General features: G+C 45.2%; 1 protein-coding gene across 1 annotated transcript; it reads right to left on the bottom strand.

Annotated features, from left to right (window-relative positions):
• Positions 1 to 603: 603 nt before the first annotated feature.
• acin1b (apoptotic chromatin condensation inducer 1b) lies at positions 604 to 19,918 on the bottom strand. Its single transcript, XM_035149355.2, has 17 exons — positions 19,746 to 19,918; positions 18,129 to 18,194; positions 17,906 to 18,017; positions 17,361 to 17,428; positions 15,719 to 17,119; positions 15,369 to 15,451; positions 11,206 to 11,326; positions 6,280 to 6,325; positions 5,226 to 5,371; positions 4,956 to 5,102; positions 4,682 to 4,853; positions 4,368 to 4,513; positions 3,631 to 3,738; positions 3,435 to 3,542; positions 2,531 to 2,846; positions 2,251 to 2,348; positions 604 to 2,145 (listed from the first exon to the last, which is right to left on the bottom strand). Exons 1-17 carry the CDS (start codon positions 19,878 to 19,880, stop codon positions 1,816 to 1,818), a joined length of 3,603 nt encoding a protein of 1,200 aa, XP_035005246.2. The 5' UTR covers positions 19,881 to 19,918; the 3' UTR covers positions 604 to 1,815.
• Positions 19,919 to 20,097: the final 179 nt, after the last annotated feature.

Below are 20,097 nucleotides of genomic sequence, written 5' to 3'. Positions count from 1 at the left end.
CTCTTATAAAAATAAGTTTAAAGCAGATGAATTAGTGCCTAATGATCCAGTTCATAGTATTTAAACAGATTTTAATCTTTTTAAGGCATAAAATTCAGATATTTGAATTTTAAATCCCTGTGGAAACCCTGTAATCTTAAGAATCGCAAAATCCCTTTCAAGCTTTTCCCTCTAAGTGATAAATGAGATCAAGAACTTTAACAGATACTGCATTCCTTCACCAAGTTTCATGAAAATCCACCCGGTAGTTTGAGTAATCTTGCTCAAACAAACCAGCGGCTGAAAAACCCGACCTCCTTGGCGGGGGATAAATAAACGTTTTAGTAATTGTCAAGTGAAACTGTCAAACATTCGCTGGTTCCAGCTTCTCAAGTGGAAAGATTTGCTGCTGTTTAATCACATCTGGTCAAGTTGACATCATTAAAATAAGCAATTGGAAATTCCTAAAAATATTTTCACTATTGTCTGACAAGTTAGACAATTTTCAAGCTTTTCCTTTGCACTTAACACCCCCCCGACTCATCTCTCACCGATAAGAGAAAAGATTAAAAAACGCTCAATGTGAGAAATGGGTGAAAAAACATCCAGGCGGAGAAGCTGATAACCAATTTAAATTTTATTCATTTTTAAGTTCTTAGTACATTCAGCACTTGCAGGAGGAGAAAAGCAACAAAATCAAAGTGTTTTAAACTAAAAACTAAATTAAAAATATTAAAATTGTAACCATTACTCTATTAGAAGATAAACTTTATTTTTTTTTTTACCTCCTCTTAAATATATATATGATTGAAAGGTGGTAGGAGGGATTGGTAGTTGGAGACGTCAGTGCAGGGAAGGTCAGCGTCCTGTAGCATTAACAGAATAACCCTCCACTAGAAATCCATCCCGTCCTCGTAGATCAACCACTTAAGATCAACTTGGGCTTTTGCATCATCTCAAGATTTACTACCACATCTCTTTCTATCGCTTATTCTAAGTTACAGTTATGGAGACTTCAGGAATCTGTGGGAGCTCAAGATTCACTCGTACAAACGTCACCTGCTTTTAAACACACAAACCTCCAAAGGCAGAAAAAAAAATAAACAAGATGCATAAAACTTCCACAAAAACAAATCAACTTTCCTCACGGTGACGACGACAACGGCCTGTAAATCTAGTCGTATATGTATAAAAAAAGAAAAGAAAAAGAGGAGTAACGCTAAAACTGATCCTGGAACACATTTGAAGGTCAGGGATCTATTTTGGACTGGTTTTATTACAGGGCTCCGAGGAGGAAGGAACTGTTCACCCACAGAACTAAAATAAAGAGGCGGGCTCCCAAACCTCAGCGGGGACAAAATGCTGAGGCGTGCCAAAGAAACCGCCGCCCTTCCCGGCTTCTTTTCTTTGGCGGAGGAAAATGAACAGCACTACACGGAGGCGAGGAGGAGGAGGAGGAGGAACGCTGCCGCTCTCTACGGGATGAAGACTGAATTTTCGCTCCTAATAGACAGACGGAGAAAAGACTGAGGGAGAAAGGAGCGAGACGGACCGATACTTCACTACAAACCGAACATGTGAGCGACATTTGGTGAGAACTGACGTTAAGGAGACGGGGACATGGCAGAAGTGTTTGGAAGACAACGCTGGCGTCGAAGTGGATGAATTAAAGCACGGCGGGTGCAGGTGGCGAGGAGCAGACACAAGTCCTGAATTTGAGGCGAGACAAATGATTCACCAAGTGGAAACACTTCCTTCCCAAGACTTCCTGTCTGCTGTGTCCTCCGCAACACTACTTCCCCCTCTCTCTCCCTCAATCTTCAGCTTTCCCACCAATCAGCGGCGTCTATCCCTAGGGTTGCTACGGCTACGAGACCGTCTGCCACTGCCAGTGCTGGCTGAAGGTCGATTGGGCCGCTGACCGCTGTCCCTCCTCTTGTCCGGCTCTCTGTCTCGGCCGCGGTCCCTCTCTCGGTCTCCGTCGGCTCCTCTCGCGGCCACTCCGCCGCTAACCGTCACGCCGCCGCTGCCGCCTTCCTTCTCGCGAGCCTTCAGCCTCTCCTTCCTCTCCTCTTCCCGCTTCTTGTCCTCATCCTCTTGCTGTTGCTTGCACCGCCGCTCGCGCTCCTTTTGCCGCTCCTTGCGGTCCAGAATCCTTTGTGTCGCCTGGTGGACACAAAATACGATTATGTTTCTGGGTACAGGTGAAATCTCGAGACTCTCGGGTTATAACGTTGTACGACTGAAAACACGTCTGTGTGTCGAACCCACCTGATCCTCTGTCAGGGGAAGCCAGTATATACATGGAGCCGCTTTGGTCTTGAGGAACAAGTCATCTAGAAGTTTGGCCGGAGGCTCATCTCCCTTTTCTGTTAGTGAGGAAACAAACGGGTGAATTTTCTGGTGTAGACACTTTGGTTGATGCTGAACAGTATCAACCAAATCACCACAGAAATGACAGATGAAATGTTACTTGTATAAAATTTCTTTGTCTAAAAACGACAATCCCACTAGCAACCATTATTTTCCCGTTTCCTCCTTGTTCTCTTACCTTTCTTATCTGACTTCTTGTCCTTGCTCTTCGCCCTCTCCTTCCTCCTGCGCTCTCTCTCTCTGGATCGGGATCGGCGGCCGTCCTCCCCCGGTCTTGCGAATTCCCGGACCTTGTCCCGGTCCCATTCCCGCTCGCCACGGGCCCGCTCCCGGCGCTCCATCTCTCTTTGCCGTTCAGCCCATAGGTCGCGCACTCCAGCGACTCCCCGCTCCCGCTCGGGCATCAGTGGGGGCAGCCGGTTCTGAGGGGCGCTTGGTGGGGGAACGTGGTCCTCCTCTTTGTCGGGTTTCAGGACGCCTTTGTGAAAGTCCAGCTGCGGATAGACACACAGAGACAAATGTCAGATTGTGTGGAGATGCAAAATTTTACAAACAGATGTATTAATAATCGGATGCCACTATTATTCAGGTTTAATGCGTCATCAGAGGTCGAGCAGCGTTTTGAAGATTTGCGGTGTATGATGCAGATGTTATGTGATCTTTTAGCACAGTGTGAAGACGCTCATCTAAAATGGCTCCAAAAAGAAACCTGTTAATATTTTACTCCTTGTACCTTTTACTTTGGAAAGCAATAGATGTCTTTTCCACATTACAAACTTAGGTGCACAGAAATGCTGAATCACCCGGGGACATACGGGGGCACTTTTACAGACTTTAAGGCAACAACATTTTAATATATATTTTATAAAGCAACAGAAGACGCATCCACACTTTCAGACACTGTCTGGATTCAATTTTAAGTAATAAATAATGGATTTTTAAAAATCTAACTTGTGTGGTTCAAATTAACCAGGATTTTAAAAGGAAATTAGAAAGTTAAGCTGGAATATGCTTCCCACCATCTTTTGTAAGGTTGGCAGCTGTGTATTTACTGTATTTAATAGATAGAAGGTGTTCATTACCTCATCCTGCTCACAGAAGTCGACGCTGAGGACCTTGGGATTGCTTGAAGGCCATTTAACCCCGTGGATGGCAGATCTGGTGGAGACTGCCTCCTCTGCGGTGGTGTACTACAGACACACGAGGAGAGGGAAAAGGTTAAATACATCTTAACACAGGTGGATGTAAACACAGAGAAGTGAAAATGTTCATGCTCACAGTGACAAAGCAGTGAGACTTGATCTTGTCGATCCAGAAGCCGTCTTCCACCAAGGTGCCGGTCTGGCTCAGCAGCTCCTTCAGCTGACCCAGGGTGAAGGGGCGCACCTTCAGGATGAGGAGAGAAAACCAGTCAGTTACCGAAGACAGTGAGAGGCCGATATTTCAAATGAGTTAAGAACACAATGGTGATGATCTTTACAGTCTCACTAGCTTTGATCTGTCTGTCTTGTTTGTTTGGATTCTGTTTTATTAGAGGCTGGGTGGCAAAAGAAATGCGTTATACTTTGATCCATGTGTCGCTTTAAAGTCCTGCTTCTATGGCACGGATACAAATATGTGCAAATACCAGTCATTAAATGTGTAATGTCTTGTCTTGCCATCATCTGTTTAGTCACGCACTGTGCCCCCAACTTAAAGTGATGCTTGACTACAGCCATAATACCTGGTTAAGCGCTCCTGACTCTAATTATGGGTATGATGGTGATATGGTTTCCACTGGCATCAACACAATATGCCTCATTCACGAAAAATGTGTACGGTGGATTTGGAAAAGCTTGATTTTTTTTTCCCGAACAACCACATAATTTGAGTTTGTGGGGAAAGTTCCAGGCTGCAGTTCAGTTAAGACACAAAAATATAACAGGATCTTTTTATGGGATTAAATTTTAACTTGGACTTGGAGACACTGGGCTGTATTTGTGTCTTATAACTGTGATGTAGAGTTTCAAACCCACCAGGTTGGTCACATGGATGATATTTGAGATTTTGCCTCGAGGTGGCGAGGGCTGCCGAGCTGCGCGGACGGGGTCGTCGATGGTGATGGACACGCCGGACTTCTGCTGACTGATGGAGCGACGCACCAGACTGTCGCTGGGAGTAACTGAGGGAAGGAAGAGAGAGAGGGACTTTAAAAAACAGGAATGTGTGTAATCAAGAAGAGAGGGAGAGATGCCTGAGGGATGATGAGAAGACAGAAGCAGCAAAGAGATTTATACCCAACAATTTACAGCAGTTCAAAGCCCACAAACTTTACAGCGAGTCACTTTACCTTTCTTTGCCTCGACGTCAAGATTGACGGATGTCTGTGATTCTGCTGCTTCCTCAGAGAGACTGTTCTTCCTTTTGTCTCTGGAAGTCCTGCGCGGTTTTTCCTTCTCCGGTTTCTCCACCTCTTCCTCTTCATTTGTCTGGCCATTTTCCTGACTGTCACCTGGGACGACCTGGAGAGGAATTACAGGTAGAAAAACAGTCATGTGACAGTTCAAAACACACTGATAACTTGTTCTTAAAATTGGACAACGCACTGATATAACTTTCTGTACCTGTGTGACGGTGCGTCTGATCTTCAGTCCTTTGTCCTGGTCACTGTGGCTGTTGTCCAGGTTCTCCTCGTCCCCTGACATTTGCAGCTCCTCTGGGTGAAGCTCCACGACAGCCTCCTGGTTCACTTTAATGTCCGGGATCAAAGACTGAAGCACAGAGACACAGACACGAGAAGATTGGAGGGAAAGTTCACTGGCGGGTCTCAAGACATCAATACAAATCTGAGTGGAAATTATAAGGATTTCAGGATGTTAGTCTTCTATCAGTACCTTCAGTGAGTCGGTGGTGATGCTGATGGATGGTTTCTTAGCAGTGACTGCTGTGCTGGAGCCCCAGCGCCTCTTCCTTCCTGCTGCCGTCGCCGTCTCAGATTCTCCTGCTCCTCCATCTGCGGTGGCTGGAGACGTCTTACTGCCTGCAGGAGTCAAAAAGAGGTAGTTTATCACAGAGAAGAGAAGAAAGAGAGAGAGAGAGACAGAGAGAAAACACACTGAAGGGAACTTGAATGTCAAGTCACTGCAAGCTCAAAGCATATGAGAAATAACTTTCATTATTTAAAGCTTACTAGTTTTTCTGAGGGTAACAGTTACTCATTTAAGGCTAAAGAGTTTACAAATGGAATTCAGACAAATAATTTGATTTCATATTATGGGAAGTAGAGTATGTAGCTTAAATACTAGGAATCGAGCAGTAGATAAATAGCATAGGACAAGGGAACAGAGGCTCCATCCACTACTTCGTTTTAAGTACAGTTTAAAAGGCAAAACTGTTGTTGACACGACTGTGGAGTTTTCGAGCGTCTAAAACAGAAACGCTGCTGAAAACTCAGCAGGAGCAATGTAGTATGGATGTGATGCAAACAGATTTGACACAATTATCAATAAAACTGGTAGAAATTAGCTATTGTGCTTTAACATGTAATTCACACAGTGAAAATAAGATGTATTGTAGCTTCCACTAACGAAATTTGCATTTGCCGACTAAGTGAAGACTTTAGTTTGAGTAATAACAGGGAAACATGTTGAAAAGAAATTCATACCAACTCTGTAAATCAAATTATTTCTATAATAAAATAAAAGCAACACTGCAGGTCTAGACAGAACGCCTACACTTTCAGCATGACAGTCACATGCGCTAATGTTCCCAAAAGCTTGAATCATTTACAGTAATTTACAGCTGAAAACCATAGGAGAGAAAAGGGGTTTTAAATTCTAGGAGTCTGGTATTTTCTTTTTCATTCTTGTTTCTTTCACCAGTCCTCATGTGGGACGAATGATCCAGGAGTCAGGGGAGGAGGGGGGGACATGTAAGTGGTATACTCACTGGTCAAGGATATCTTCCGGGCAGCGAAAGCCTTAGGAGTTGTGCTCTGGGAGGAGAGAGAGACAGAGAGAGAACATACAGAAACCCCAGGGGTGCGGGGCGAGATGAGAACCAGAGTCCAGACCAGGCATCAACAGAGAGGAGGTGAAACAGGACAAGTGGAGGAGAGGGTGCGGGGGGAGTTAAAGTAACAGAGACCTGGAGGCTCCAATTGTGCCACATTAAGAAGAAGATGGTTTGGTCGATAGTGAGACTTCAGACACATTTCTGCCTTCCACCTCTGCTCACAGACACAGAGATAAATCTATACACTGCTCCCCTGGTGTGTGTGTGTGTGTGTGTGTGAGTGTGTGTGTGAGAGTGAGTCCATGATGTGCATTAAGGGCTGTGTGTGTAAACTGGATCATATCTCAATACAGCATGATATTACATTACAGTGTCCATCAGAGTACTCTGAGAAAAGAAAAGACGAAGCACAGTGTCTGTGTTTGATTTGATGCTGTCACTTTACAAGACTGGCTGGGTTTACTTTCTCTCGAGGTGGGGGAGGGTGATCTCCACACTACTGTGCTTGGTACTGATGTTAAACCCGTCTGTCGTGCCTCTATCTGATTTTCTTTGACGAAAACCAGGAATGATACAAGCCCCAATCTGTGATACAGTCCTATCCAGTATCCAGAGATACATTTCAGTTCCCTTTTAGGACTAGGTGATACAAACCCTGGCCCGAGTCCAGAAAGTAACAACTAAATCAGTGCTAAATAGTTTAAGTTAGGATTGGTAATCCTGGAAAAGCAACTGATACATCCCCCTCCCATCGACCCTCTCATCAGAGCTACGTCCGCAAACCACACGTTGATGGTTATCAGGATGTGAAGAGGATTTCAACAAATAAGATAAAATACGTTTCAGAAACAAATTACCAACCCTACGTTTAATGTTAAATCATAATAATATTTAACCTGCTACTCATTAATTTTCCTTTTCAAAGCCAGCTCCTGTAATTATCTGGGAGCTGTAATGTGGTTCAGAAGAACAAAGGAAGGGTGAACTAAGTATGAGGCAGCTCTCCCAGCATAATAATAATAATTTCTAACCTGTGTGATGGTAGCACATGAATCCCGAGTATCTGTAGCATCATTAAATATGAAACTTTAAATATGAACTGACATCTGTGAACAGAGGTGGAGAGGAGGAGTGTTGAAGACTCAAAGATCTGTCAGGACTGATTATACTGCAGTTGACATTCACCAATACACCAATACACCGTATTTAAACAAGAGACAACTGTGGATCCACAGTGTTCAAATGCATGATGAGCATTTTCAGCTTGGTGTCAAAATACCAAATTCAAACGGCAGTACATGTGTCGGTTCAAATTTTATACTAAAATTACAAAGAGGAAAATAATTCACTCCTCTGATTTACAAAAAAAGATAAGATAGATTTACAGTTTATCATTTCAATTAAACCATTTGACACCTGATTCCTTACTGGCTTGACTATGGCCCAACCGCACGACAGTGTGTACTGTATCTAGGCAACAAGGATCCAATCAGAGAAGGCAGAGGAGTGAGGGCGGTACTCGATTTGAGTGTGCAGATTTGCCACCAGGCAGGAACTTATCACTGGATGGGACTTTTTTTCTTGAATGGGGCTGGGGAGAACTTTTGTCGTGTTACAGTCTTTTGGGAAGCCGGGAGTTTCAAATTGTCTCATGATGGATTCTGATGAGGGTCGGGGCGAGGTATACTTTGTTGGAGTCCATGATCTGTGAGGTGCATCGGGAATAAATCCGCTGGCTTGAATTTATAGTTAAAGGTGTCCATCTTCTCCGATGTACGGTCCTGAAAGTCTTTCTGACATTTGAGTGTATCGGAAATGTCAAAACGATAAAAACTTGTCTTGCGAGGAGTTTGTGTGTTGTCCAAAAGATTTGAGTTGGTGTTTGAAAAGTTCATTAGAGTTTTGGATTGCCTGAAAGTCAGTTGAAGAGTCCTTGCGTTTGTTTTGCAAGTTGACAGCACAGGAACAAGTCTTAAGTCTTTTGATGGAAATAAAAAGGAAAAACAATCCAGGAGCTTTTGGCTTTGGAAAATTACAATCCAGAAAAATTGTGAAAAGACGAAGGCTTAATGCATCTCTGGTTTGATTGCCTCTAAATCATTGGGAAATCACTTGAGATGCAAGGGCCAGGTTGTGGATGTGATGAAGAGATGGATTTTTATAAATAACAGCAGCAACTGCAGTTGTCCGTCTGCCAGGTCCACAGCGGTGGCAGCGAATCTTGGTTTCCTGGAGAAAAGGCCACTGAGTCACTGACAGTGTGGCTGCAGAGGACTTCATGTGTACATGCCCAGCACTCTTGGGCCACGTGTGGATGATCAATGGCACCGTGCACCCACAATACGCCACAGTGCACGATTAGTCCATTAACTTGTCCTTGATATTATGTCCTTTGAATGTCTCTGGTGCTCCTGAGTCCAGGGGAACAGTTCTCTTGTGATTATCACATCCAGCTTGTTGACAGGATTTCACTTGCACAGCTGAATAATGAATGTCCCCCTTTAAAAGGCTGGTTAGAGCGACTGTTGCATGCTGGAGCAAAAACACTGTTCCAGATATTTGAGAGTGCACATAATCATATTTCATCCACAGATACAGGTCGTATCCAGAAGGTTTTCGATGTAAAGTCCCGAGAACAAATCTTCCAAGCAGATGGAATGTGCTTTAAAGCTTAAACCCCAAATAGTGCTCATATAACTGCTCTGGTCACAGTTTGGGTTCTTACAGCAGATCTCAGTCCAAAGTCATTACTCAACCCTGCAAGCAGAGGGCAGTGTGGGATTGGAGGTAGAAGTGAAAATGACACTGGAGTGCAGAAGAATTTTGTCTTTCATCGGTGCTGCATCTGGCTTTTGGAGGACAGCAGCACGGATGTTGGAGGATGGCACTCGGAGACTCATGTGCTCATCTTCCAAATGGGAGAGTCGGGGAGAGCGGGAGGCGATGCAGAGCGTTAAATCACACTCCCCTTCCCCTATCCCATCATTCATCACCGCCACACAGCGCAGTACAGTCCAGTGCGGTTCAGATCAACGAGCAGGCTCCCAGCCCTCGAGGCCGGGTTACCATGGCGACTGCGTGCTGCTGCAGTTACCATGGCTGCCGCTGCTGTCGGTGGTGATGGGATGCAAGATGCAGTTCCTGCTGGCTCAGCGCATCACTGGAGGGCTACGGGGGAGGCCTTGCAGGCTCAGGTTTTACTCAGTGCCATACGGTTGCAGACTCTGGGCCTAATTCAGGTACCAGCGACGCACTTGGGCATAGCGGGACAGGAGTTGTAGGAGGAGTAGGAGGAGTGGAGGAGGTGTTGGTGGTGGTGGTGGTGGTGGTAGTAGTAGTAGTACGCAGCAGGTACCATTAGGGGCAATGGAAGAGGCATGGGAACCTTCATAACAAAGCAATCAATGGGGTTTTAAACAGCAATCACACCATAAATATATATAGTGAGAGAGAGGCGATCATGATGGGATATAAAGGCAAAGATGGAAAGTAAAGGGGGCAAATAGGGAAAGAGAGACACTGAGTTAAAGAGAGAAAGGCAGCGTGAAAGGAGGAAGCGAGAGAGCAGGGAGTATGAAGAGAGGGTGAAAGAAACAGCAGAAACAAGCCCTGATGCATCTCTACACACACTGTCAGGGTCCATTACTCGTGCAAACTCAAGGGAGAAATCAAAACCACACACACGGTAAAAGGACACATGCCTGATAACTTTCGATAGCATAGAGGTTATTATTTGAGGTAATCTAGATAACATGCAATGTAATGAGCCTGTGAGAGTCTTATGTTGCTAACAAAAAAAGATCTGTGGTATAATCCGGTTGTAAATGTGTAAACGGAAGTAAAAATTCATAGTGTTTTTTATTTAAATAAAGGAAACTGCATGGGATAGCATAAAATGCAATACCCTGTTCTGACTCCAAGACCCTGACACACCAAAAGATTTATTTTAGTAGCGTACAAAGACAAAAGCTGAAGGTTGGCGACACGTGCACTCCAGCATGAGGGGAAAATTAAGTCAGTAGTACTATTTAATGAATTCATTTCGGCAGTCGGACATGAATCAAATACTTCTACTACAAATAATCTGCTGCTAATCTAATTCAAATATTATAAAACTATTGTATTAAATAAGGAATGAAATAGAAATGGGACCATATCCATTGTGAAAATGCTGGTATTGTCACTAAAAGAAAAAGGCAGAAGCAAGAAGATAAAGAGAAACCATTTGTTTCACCAGCTATCTCTGCCACCGGTTCAATGCTTTGCCAATTGTGCAGGATGCTCCATAAAACCTAAGAGCCGTACTCGCCCACAGACGATTAACAGCAATTGATAATTGACCTGGTGCGTCAGGGCGCTGGGGTTTAATGTTTTCTCTCAGTGCCTCCGAACACAAACAGGAACTGTAGGGTGAGGAACATGCACTAACATCTAATTTAACACTCTATTAACATCATTACTTGTATTCTAGCAGCATCAGCACTTAACATCCCTCTAAGAGGCTGAGCCAGATAATGGACGTGTGTGAGAGATCATCAAAATTCATGTGGTAGTTATGAAACATTAGTTGCATTAAAACACAAATGAAAGGTTTAGTTCATTCCTGTTTACTTCGGGACCCAACTCCAACTCAGCCACTGTTTGTTCACTGATGATCAGTTGTACAATCGTCTATGTGAATTATACGTTGAGAAAAGGATGTAGAAATCCCCACAGGGGCAAAAAAGCATGAATGAAAACATTGGAGTTGTGTTGGTTTTGAGTCATCCTCTAAGCTACACATGCTTGTATGTGAATGAGGATGCCGGTTAGTGGGAGACAGAACAAAGACCAAGGCAGCCCCACCCTCAGTGACCTTACCTCCTCCAGGCGGTTCTCGCTGCTCTCCGGCTCAGCGCCGGACGCCGGCTGATCGGCCATGGAACTCTCAGAGTCTGGTTCCACCTCTGTCACGGCGGCTGCACTAGGCTCCGACACCTCCCTGCAGGAATAAAAAAAGACATTTGTTGTCACTTGGGACTGATCGGTGAGACAGTATGATCTCAGCAACTCTCAATAGGGCTCCCCATTGATAATCGTTTGGGCCGCAATCCAGACATGGTGGTGTTCGAGCTCAGCTCCTGAGACTGGGTGATGTGACGATTAGTGTGAAGGGACACAAAACGATGTGTAGGACAAGACCAAGGAAAACACTGGAGCAGTCAGAGGAAGGGTGCTGGAGGCCAGTGATCTGGGTCAAGCTATAAATAACTCACCAGCTAACTGACACCCAGGGTCACAAACACACCTCAAACTAACTCATCGTCCAGGACACACATAGCTCACTCAATGCTTGAGGTCTTCATCTGATTCTCAGTGGGTCATTAGAGAAACAAATCTCGCTCCGCAGTTTACGGCTTTATACCAGGAGGCCAGGCGGATAAAGTCCGCAGAACTCCAGCAGACGATCCCCGCGGAAGATTTTAAGCTGTAGTGAACGCGTCTGTGCAGAAAACCCCAGAGTGCGATGTGCTTGTGTGAAAGGCAAACTCTGGGTAAACTACTTAGGCAATTCTCGGGACTTTACCCAGAGGTCATGTCTGAAAACGGCTCAGAGCTCACGCAGCCAAACCCCTTCTTCATATTTTATTGCCGTCATCTACAACAGAGCAAATACAAGATCATGATATTTTTAGCTACCCCCTCAACTTCCCCTGCCAGCGTTATCAAAAGCCTCCTCCGCATCACCCTGCAGGTGGGAGGATCACATCCTCCTCTCCATCACGGAGCACACGTTCACCTCTTTGATTCATCGTATGGCTCTTTGCATTGTACATTTGACTGAGGTAAATAATCCATTTATCAAACATGTAAATGGTTGGTATTGATAGTGAATTCCAGCATTGATATCAATCACGGCAATGAGCTTTGTCTTTTGTGAGTTAGGAACAAGCGAATGCAGGAGGGCAGCATTTCCCCTTCCTTGACACCAATTGTTTTCTGCCCTGGGTGTGGATATCAGTGCCTGTGTGTGTGCTTGAGTCTTTGGCGAGACCAGGGGCACACCTGTGCCGGCTATAAAGGGAGACAGATGTCTACGAGAAATATAACCCCTTAGGATCAGGAGAGCAGGGGAGGCCAGGCCAAGGTGATGTAATGAGCGCAGTAAAAACACAATGTGTGAGTAAACGCATTTCTGTATAGATGCGTTCTAGAGCTTTACATTCATATACCTACAGGTTGAAATGAAGATGCCTGCTAACGCACAGCTTCAACCGGCCGAACAATACCACCATCTGTTAGATGCACCGTAAAATAAATGTTACTTCACAAAAAGAATTGACATAAAGTGACCATAAGTTTAGTGTGACCTGCAGCATCGATTCAGAATCACTGCAGATCAACAGAATGGCTGAAATCAAGAAGATAAACTCTCAAAACTCTTGTCACTGATCAGATCACACGTGTAATCGGCTCCCAGTGAATGAGGGGTGAGCGCACTGATGCCAGCTGGGAGAATGATATCACACCATCAGGGCCCATTCACACCGATTGTACAGCGAACAGATGTCTGCTTTAATGATCTCCCTCGACAACAGTGAGACCATTAGCAGCTACAGCACACACACACACACACACGGATCCAAAAATACAAAACACAGGTCCTATGCGGGCTCCACGGCAAGATGCAGCCCAGTGTGGCCGCGCTGGGTGAGCCTTGGTGGGGGGGACGAGATGCAGTGGATCCTCAGTTCAGAATAAGAAAGCTCCTCTTGGAGGCTACCTGGCATGACTCAGTGTTAAGGTCAGGGGAAAGAAAAATCACTGCCCCCACGCTTCTCCCCCCAACACTATGAAACCCATCATTTATTCATCGGTGTGTTTCTTCATCGAAACGCTATTCTGGGCTGTGATCACAGGGACCGACCCCCCTCCCCTGAAAAGCACATCTTCCTGCTCCTTCACCCAACAAAAGACTCACGACGTCCCCACCCCCGGTGCTCCTCACATGGACGAGCATGGAACACCAGGCCGGTGAGGACTAATGGAATCGAACAGGCACCGAGGAGCTGCTGAGCGGAGCTAAGTGGTCACACAGAGGCGGTCTCGATCCACAAGATGGGACCGGATCATTCAATTCTGGATGAATACCAGAAAATCTGGGGGTCGCAGGTTGGTTCTCTTACCCGTTTTTGTTGCCTTCGGACAGCATGATGCCTCGACAGGAAACCCCGGGTGTAAAAACCGACACCCCAGCAGCGAGAAGCGCGTCTTCCGGTTTGAGGTCGGTTGAAAACGGGGACTCGAAACTCAACTAGAACCCGGTGGTGGTTGTGTCTGCCTCTGATTAGCTGAACACTGCGTCGGCATCAGGGATGCGGTGCATGCATGGCGGCCATGTTGGCTCCACAGACCTGTGTCAAGTCTACCGGAGTGGAGAAAATAGTTTCCGGTGGGCGGTTTTTCAAAGTAAAAGTCCGGTGAGGCGTTCAAAATGTGGCGCATTCCAGAATTTAATCGCAAAGATAATCGTTCTCTCGGCATTTAATCAGAATTGGAGGAACAATTTCAACAGGGGAAGGCGATGGAGGAACAGCAGCAGCAGTAAAGTCGGTTGTGGCATCTGCGCAAATGCCTGACAAGAAATACAACCTGCTATAATTAGGAGCTATGAGAATGTGTTTACAGCTGAGCCATGTTTAAAACATCTTGTAAGCATGTTATCAAGTCTGTGACACATGTTTCCAACGTCTGTCCACTCTGACAAATTATACACAGCCGGAAATTAAGGCAAGAGTTTATCTGACCGGTCCAATTTGTCCAGGGAAACAAATACAACTTAATATTTAAAGAGAAATAGACAAAACTACAACATAACTCAGTTCATTCAGCTTCAGTGGAGACAAGGTGCCGTCTGTTGTTATGGTAAATGTTACATGTGATTCTACCATGACTCCAATCTAGATAACATAAGTGTCTCCTCTGAGAGAAAAACTTGTCTTTTGGGGAAATAATGACTCATTTATTCCCTTGTTTATTTAAAAACTGGTCTAAAAGTAGAACCAGGGAATCATTGATAGTGGATTGTGAAAACAGCATGCAATAATGTAGAGCTGGACAATAAAGGATATAAGTAATCATTGCAGTATACAGTATAGTATAACAAATGGCCATGAGGGGCGATGAGGGAGTGTGTTTACAACCAACCCGTTTAAAACATCTTGTAAGCATGTTATCGACTCTGTGTCACATGTTTAGATTCCCCATGCCAGTCCATGCTCACAAAATATACTCAACGGATAATTAAAGCAGCCATTCACGTAACAAATCAAATTGGTCCAAGCAATAGCCAAGAAACAAAGCTGAATATAACTTAATAGTTAAGGAGAAACCGATGAAGCTCCGACCCAACCGAGTTTATTCGACTTCAGTGTAGACGCAGTCCTCTCTGTTGTCGTAGTAAATATTTCATGTGATTCTACAAAAACTTCTATCTAGTGACAATGACATGACAAACACCTTTTCCTCTAATGGCTCACATTACTTCGTATGGATGGGATGTAAAACAATACTAAATAATAGCCGCAATGTTATTTTCATCAATGTAACAAAGGTTCAGTATATATCGAGGACAGTGAGGAAGTGTAACCTCAGATTTGTAAAATGTTTGGCTGTTTATCAAGTGTTATTTCTGCTCATAAAGAAGAGTTTAAACAACAGCCTTCACTCAGGAGCAAAACTTAACTTAAAAGAAATAATAATAATTAATAAAAAGGCAGTTAGTAACAGAAAATTGCCTACAAAGTAAAGTTTAAGAGGGATATACTTTAGTTTCAGAGGGACAAAGGCCTTTAGAGAGAATAGAATCAATAGCATGCACAGTAAACACAGTAAAACATATAGAAAAAGCAAGAGGGAGCTGTGTGCATATTTATAATAATGGTTCATTGTGCTGGTGTGACTTCAACTTCATCCTCAAATATTACGAGGACTCAACGACACTTGTTATTAAGGTTCTCTCCATTTTAATGACTGTTACTGACCTTTTGGAAAGGTGTCGTTTCTCCACCTCCTTACTCAGGTTGGTATTTTTTTCTTCCTCTGCTTCTTGTCCTGGTTTTACCTTCTGTGAAATCATTTAAGACAGAACAATGAAATACAAATAGCAATTGGATTTTAAATGCATGTTAATATCAGCCATGAAGAACACGTTTTCTTCAAAAATAAAACACCACATGGCTGAAATAATGTGAGGAGATTGAAAGGAATAAAATACTGGAAATTTCTCCAATAATTTGGGATAAACATGATTTGAAATATGATCAAACATGAGATAGTGTTCATTATTACTAAACCTTATGAATATCTATCAATGCTCTAGTCCATAACTGACCTTCAGTGGCCTGGCAGGGGAGGATTTATCCCTGGAGGAGGAGGATTGTGAAGAACGTGAAGACGAGTCTGATTTGGAGTCGGAATCAGACGAGGAACCTGAATCTTGCGGCTCAGTTACGACCACCCACGCTTTCTTGGCTGTCTGCTGTCTCTTATCCTGCTCTTCCTTTAGCCGCTTCTCCTCTCGTCTCTTCTCATCTTCCTGGTGTTTTCTCTCTTTTTCTTTTTCCTCTTCCTGACGTTTTCTCTCTTTTTCTCGCTCCTCTTTCTGATGCCGTTTCTCCTCTTCTTCCAGTCGTTTTCTCTCCTTTTCCTTCTCTCCTTCCAGGCGTTTCTTCTCTCTCTCCTGTTCTTGTGCCTTAGTTCTCTCCCTCTCCTGCTCCAGCTGTCGCTCTCTCTCCTTCTCTTTTTTCAGGTGCCTCTCCTCCTCCATCTCTCTGGTCTCTTGTTGCCTCTTTCTCTCCAGTTTTTGCAGGGGTGACTCACTGGAAGACCCAGCAGTGGAATGAGCTGCATCTTCTGACATCTCTGTAGATGCACGGAAAGCTCCCTCTGACTCCATCTTGTGCACAAGCAGAGAAAGGGGTCCGGGCCTACACTTCACAGGGGGGTCAGGGCTGCTGGAGCGAGAGCTGGAGTCAGAGTCTTGCCTCTGCAAGGTAGGAAGTGGGACAGAATCCACCCTTGGTGCAGGCTGAGAACCCTCTCCCTCCTGGTTCTCTGCGTCTGGTGGACTCTGCTTGGGTGTGTCAGGGAGGGGAAACAGGTCTGGGGGTGGAGAGGGAGGAGGCGTGGGGTGGCGCAGCTGCATGGGGGTGTGGTGTACCTGTGGTGGTGGGATGTGCTGCGGAGGTTGAAGCTTGCGCTTGGACCTTGCGCCTGCCAAAGGGACACTGGGGGGCATCTGCTGTGGCTGAGGAGGGACTCTGTTAGCCTTTCGTGCTTTGCCAGGACCAGGCCCCCAATCCTCATCATCCTCACACTCATCATCACCGTCATCATCGTCACTATCCATAATGACATTGCTTCCCGTCGCTACTCCAGCAGACCGGCTCAGGTGGAGGACAGGATGAGCTGACCCTGGTTCACTCGGGGCAGTTCCCTCCTTCTCCTGGGCTCGGGGCACGGCAGGGGGCAGCCCCTGGCGGTCTGGCTTACCCAGGACGCGCACTGACAGGGAGGCTACAGCACGAGGAGGAGAGGGGGCTGGGGGTTCCTTGTGCCCCATGGCTCGCTGCATCCTCGCTCCTGCAGCTTCAGGGGGCTCATGGTGGTGAAGGGTGGGACTGGGGCCCATGTCAGGGTTGTATGCCATCATCCCATGACCCATCACAGACGCTCCTCCTCCTCTCTCCTCTGCTCTGGTCAGATTGGACTGGGAAGGTACGGGGCGGTGCGGCTGGGGGACAAATAATCACAAGACAAGACACATTTTATTTCAAGATTTCACGATGGTTCCAGCACTACTAAGATCATAGATAACAGTTTAAAAACCTAATCTGTAAAAGCACCAGCAACATTTTGGCATGAGATGTAGAATATTGATAGGCATAAGAGGAAAAAAGATTTCTCACAGCATTGGTGTGCCCTGAATCTTTAGTTTTGCTCGTTTGATTATTCAGTGTGTGGACGTTACTGACCTTGTCAGAGACATAGCAGTCATTGTCTTCCGAGTGCTCTTCATCCTCCTCTGGCACTGCTGGGCTTTCTGTAAGCGAAGGGGAAACAAGGCAGGGCTTAAGTGTCAGCACCAAAGTTCGGATTAAAATTCATGAGACACAAACGTTTGGATCCTAAACAAGGGCAACTTTTCAATCAGCCAAAAATGGACAGATCCATTTCCCTAACGTTTCCGTCCACACAGAGATGGTGTGGGTTGTTTGATATCTAACAGAATTTGACCTTCTCCTGTTCTCTTTTTCCGATGATTAAAAAAAACCTGAATGTCAAAAGCGGCTGAGTAATATGCCTACATCTATGTTACATTGAGTTATATGTGCATGACGAGGGAATCCTTTATTCATATTTCTTGTGTGATGTGTGATTCTTCCAAAAACATTTATTGACTGTTCTAATATGGGAGCTAGCTGTTATGTGTCTATGAGTGTGTTTATCCATTCATACGTCGCTCACACAGCACAGACTGTGTTTATTGTCTGATTTCTGATTGTGTGTCATGTTGTACCGTCGGCGTCTTCCTCCTGCTGGGCCTCTCTCTCAAGTCTCTGGCGAAGGAGCTCCTGCTGTTTGGCCAGGTACTGTTTAATGAAGCTGTTCTGGCACATCTCCTCCCCTATCTATGACAAAGAAACACACACAAAACTCAACACTTGGAAATAAGGTCTCAGAAATCACACGCGTTGTCTGAGGATAAGCAAGCAAGCCCATCTTTGATAATCTCCACCTACCTGAGAGTTGGGCTGCAGCCCACTGTGGGAGGAGGATGACCTCTGTAGGTTTTCCAGCATCAGAGCCTGCCAGGGATGAGTAAGAGGAATAAGTATACTACATGATATTATACCACAAATTCAAAAGCAAATGTCAACCACATACTTCAGTGTAAGGGAGCGAGCTGCAGCAAAGTTCTATGGACACACTCTAACTCAGGGATTTACAGTTCTGGTCACTATTTCAATCCATAAAGCACAATTTTGAGCTCGAGTATTCTACCAAAATCCTATGTAAATTAACTGCTGTACTTTTATTAATCACAACATTAAAAGTAACTCTAATTTAATTACGATCAATCCTGGCTGTGACTTTGCACAATATAATGAAATACTGCTCTATTTCCACAGAGTTATATCAAACAGCATGTGTGTGATGGGCCTCCTGTGCCCTCGTTATTTACACACTAGCGATAGCCTGGTTGTGTTGTTGTTGTATCAGTTAAACTACTAAATATCTGGCTGTTTTTTCGAAGCTATGGCTCGGACACATTTGATTGGTTTCATTGATGTTAACCTCAATTCCTCACCGTGAATCACTTTATCACAATTTAATAAATAAATATGTGACGCAGAGTTGATATAACATGCTAATAAGATGTTTTAAACCCGGAATCGGTTGTAAACAAACTCCCTCATTGCTCCTAATCACTATTGTAATGCTGTATTGAAACTGATAACTGATAACTGATAACTACAACACTGTTATTACAGTAAGTATTACATGTGGTTCAACCATATAATTATGTGACGCAGCGTTGATATAACATGCTTACAAGATGTTTTGAACATAGATCGCTCCTATTGGCTATTGCAATACTTTATTGATATTGCAATAATAACTGATATGGTTTTATTGCCCTCCCCTACACTGTTGCATGCTAATCCACCATACACTCTAACAACTTTTAAACCAATGAGTGAACACTTTTAAGATTAAATGTGTTATTATTTACCCACTGGAGCTTCCTATACATGGACTGGTGTGTGTATATTTAACCAAGTGTCGTGTTTACATAAACATGGCGTGCAGGAGGCTTTTCAGTGACAGGGGGCGCTTGAGTGCCCGGACCCAAGTGTTTCTTAAATCCTCGCTCCGGCCCTGAAACCTGTGGTTGTTTGTAAACTCAAAGTCTGCAGCAGCAAAACAACAACAACCACAACCACAACAACAACACTAGGAAGTAAATAACGCGAATGAGTCGCTGTTGCGTGTTTACATCGCCAGGCGCGCACCCGTCGCTCCCAACACACACACACACAAAGCGCGGGCGCGGCCATGTACAGTACACTAGGCCTCGACTTGACAGGTGCACACTTCGGCGGAGACACGATGCACTGGGAGTTACTGTGGATTAGCTCGGGAGCCGTAATGGCGGACGGTTTCTTCCCGCCCGCCCGTTACAGAATAACCCGGTTTAAAAGCGGTTTCAGCGGCGAGAGACGGTTCGTGTGTTCCCGCTTCCCGGTCCACACACACGGCCTCTAACGTCCACCACCCCCCCTCCTCCTCCTCCTCCGTGTGTCTGCTCCTGCTGAACTTAGCCAGACTCGAGCGCCGCGCCGGGGAGGACTCACCCCCTTCAGCCGCTTGACCAGCGCGTTCTTCTGGCCGCTCTTGGGCAGGTTTCTCTGCTCCAGCGCGGCTTTCAGGTCCGCCACTCGCAGCGACTGTAGAGGTTTCCCGTCGAGCGTAATATCGTCGTCCGCCATTTTGCTTCCCTCCGCTCGTCGAAACTACGGTGGCTCCCCCCCCCCACAACCCCAGCGGCGTCACCGCTCGGCTCTTTCCGGAAGCGCTCGGGCCGGACCGGGGCACACGATGTACCCTCCACGCGCACATGTATGGAACTAACTTTATTCAAACTTCATCCCGCTTGAAAAGGCTCAATAATTATATAAGAAATCAATTTATGCAATAACTATGTTC

The sequence above is a fragment of the Hippoglossus stenolepis genome, chromosome 23 (assembly GCF_022539355.2).
Source record: "Hippoglossus stenolepis isolate QCI-W04-F060 chromosome 23, HSTE1.2, whole genome shotgun sequence".
Lineage (NCBI taxonomy): Eukaryota > Metazoa > Chordata > Actinopteri > Pleuronectiformes > Pleuronectidae > Hippoglossus > Hippoglossus stenolepis.
The sequence above is the reverse complement of the archived record's forward strand: the minus strand, read 5'-3'. Positions and strand labels throughout refer to the sequence as shown.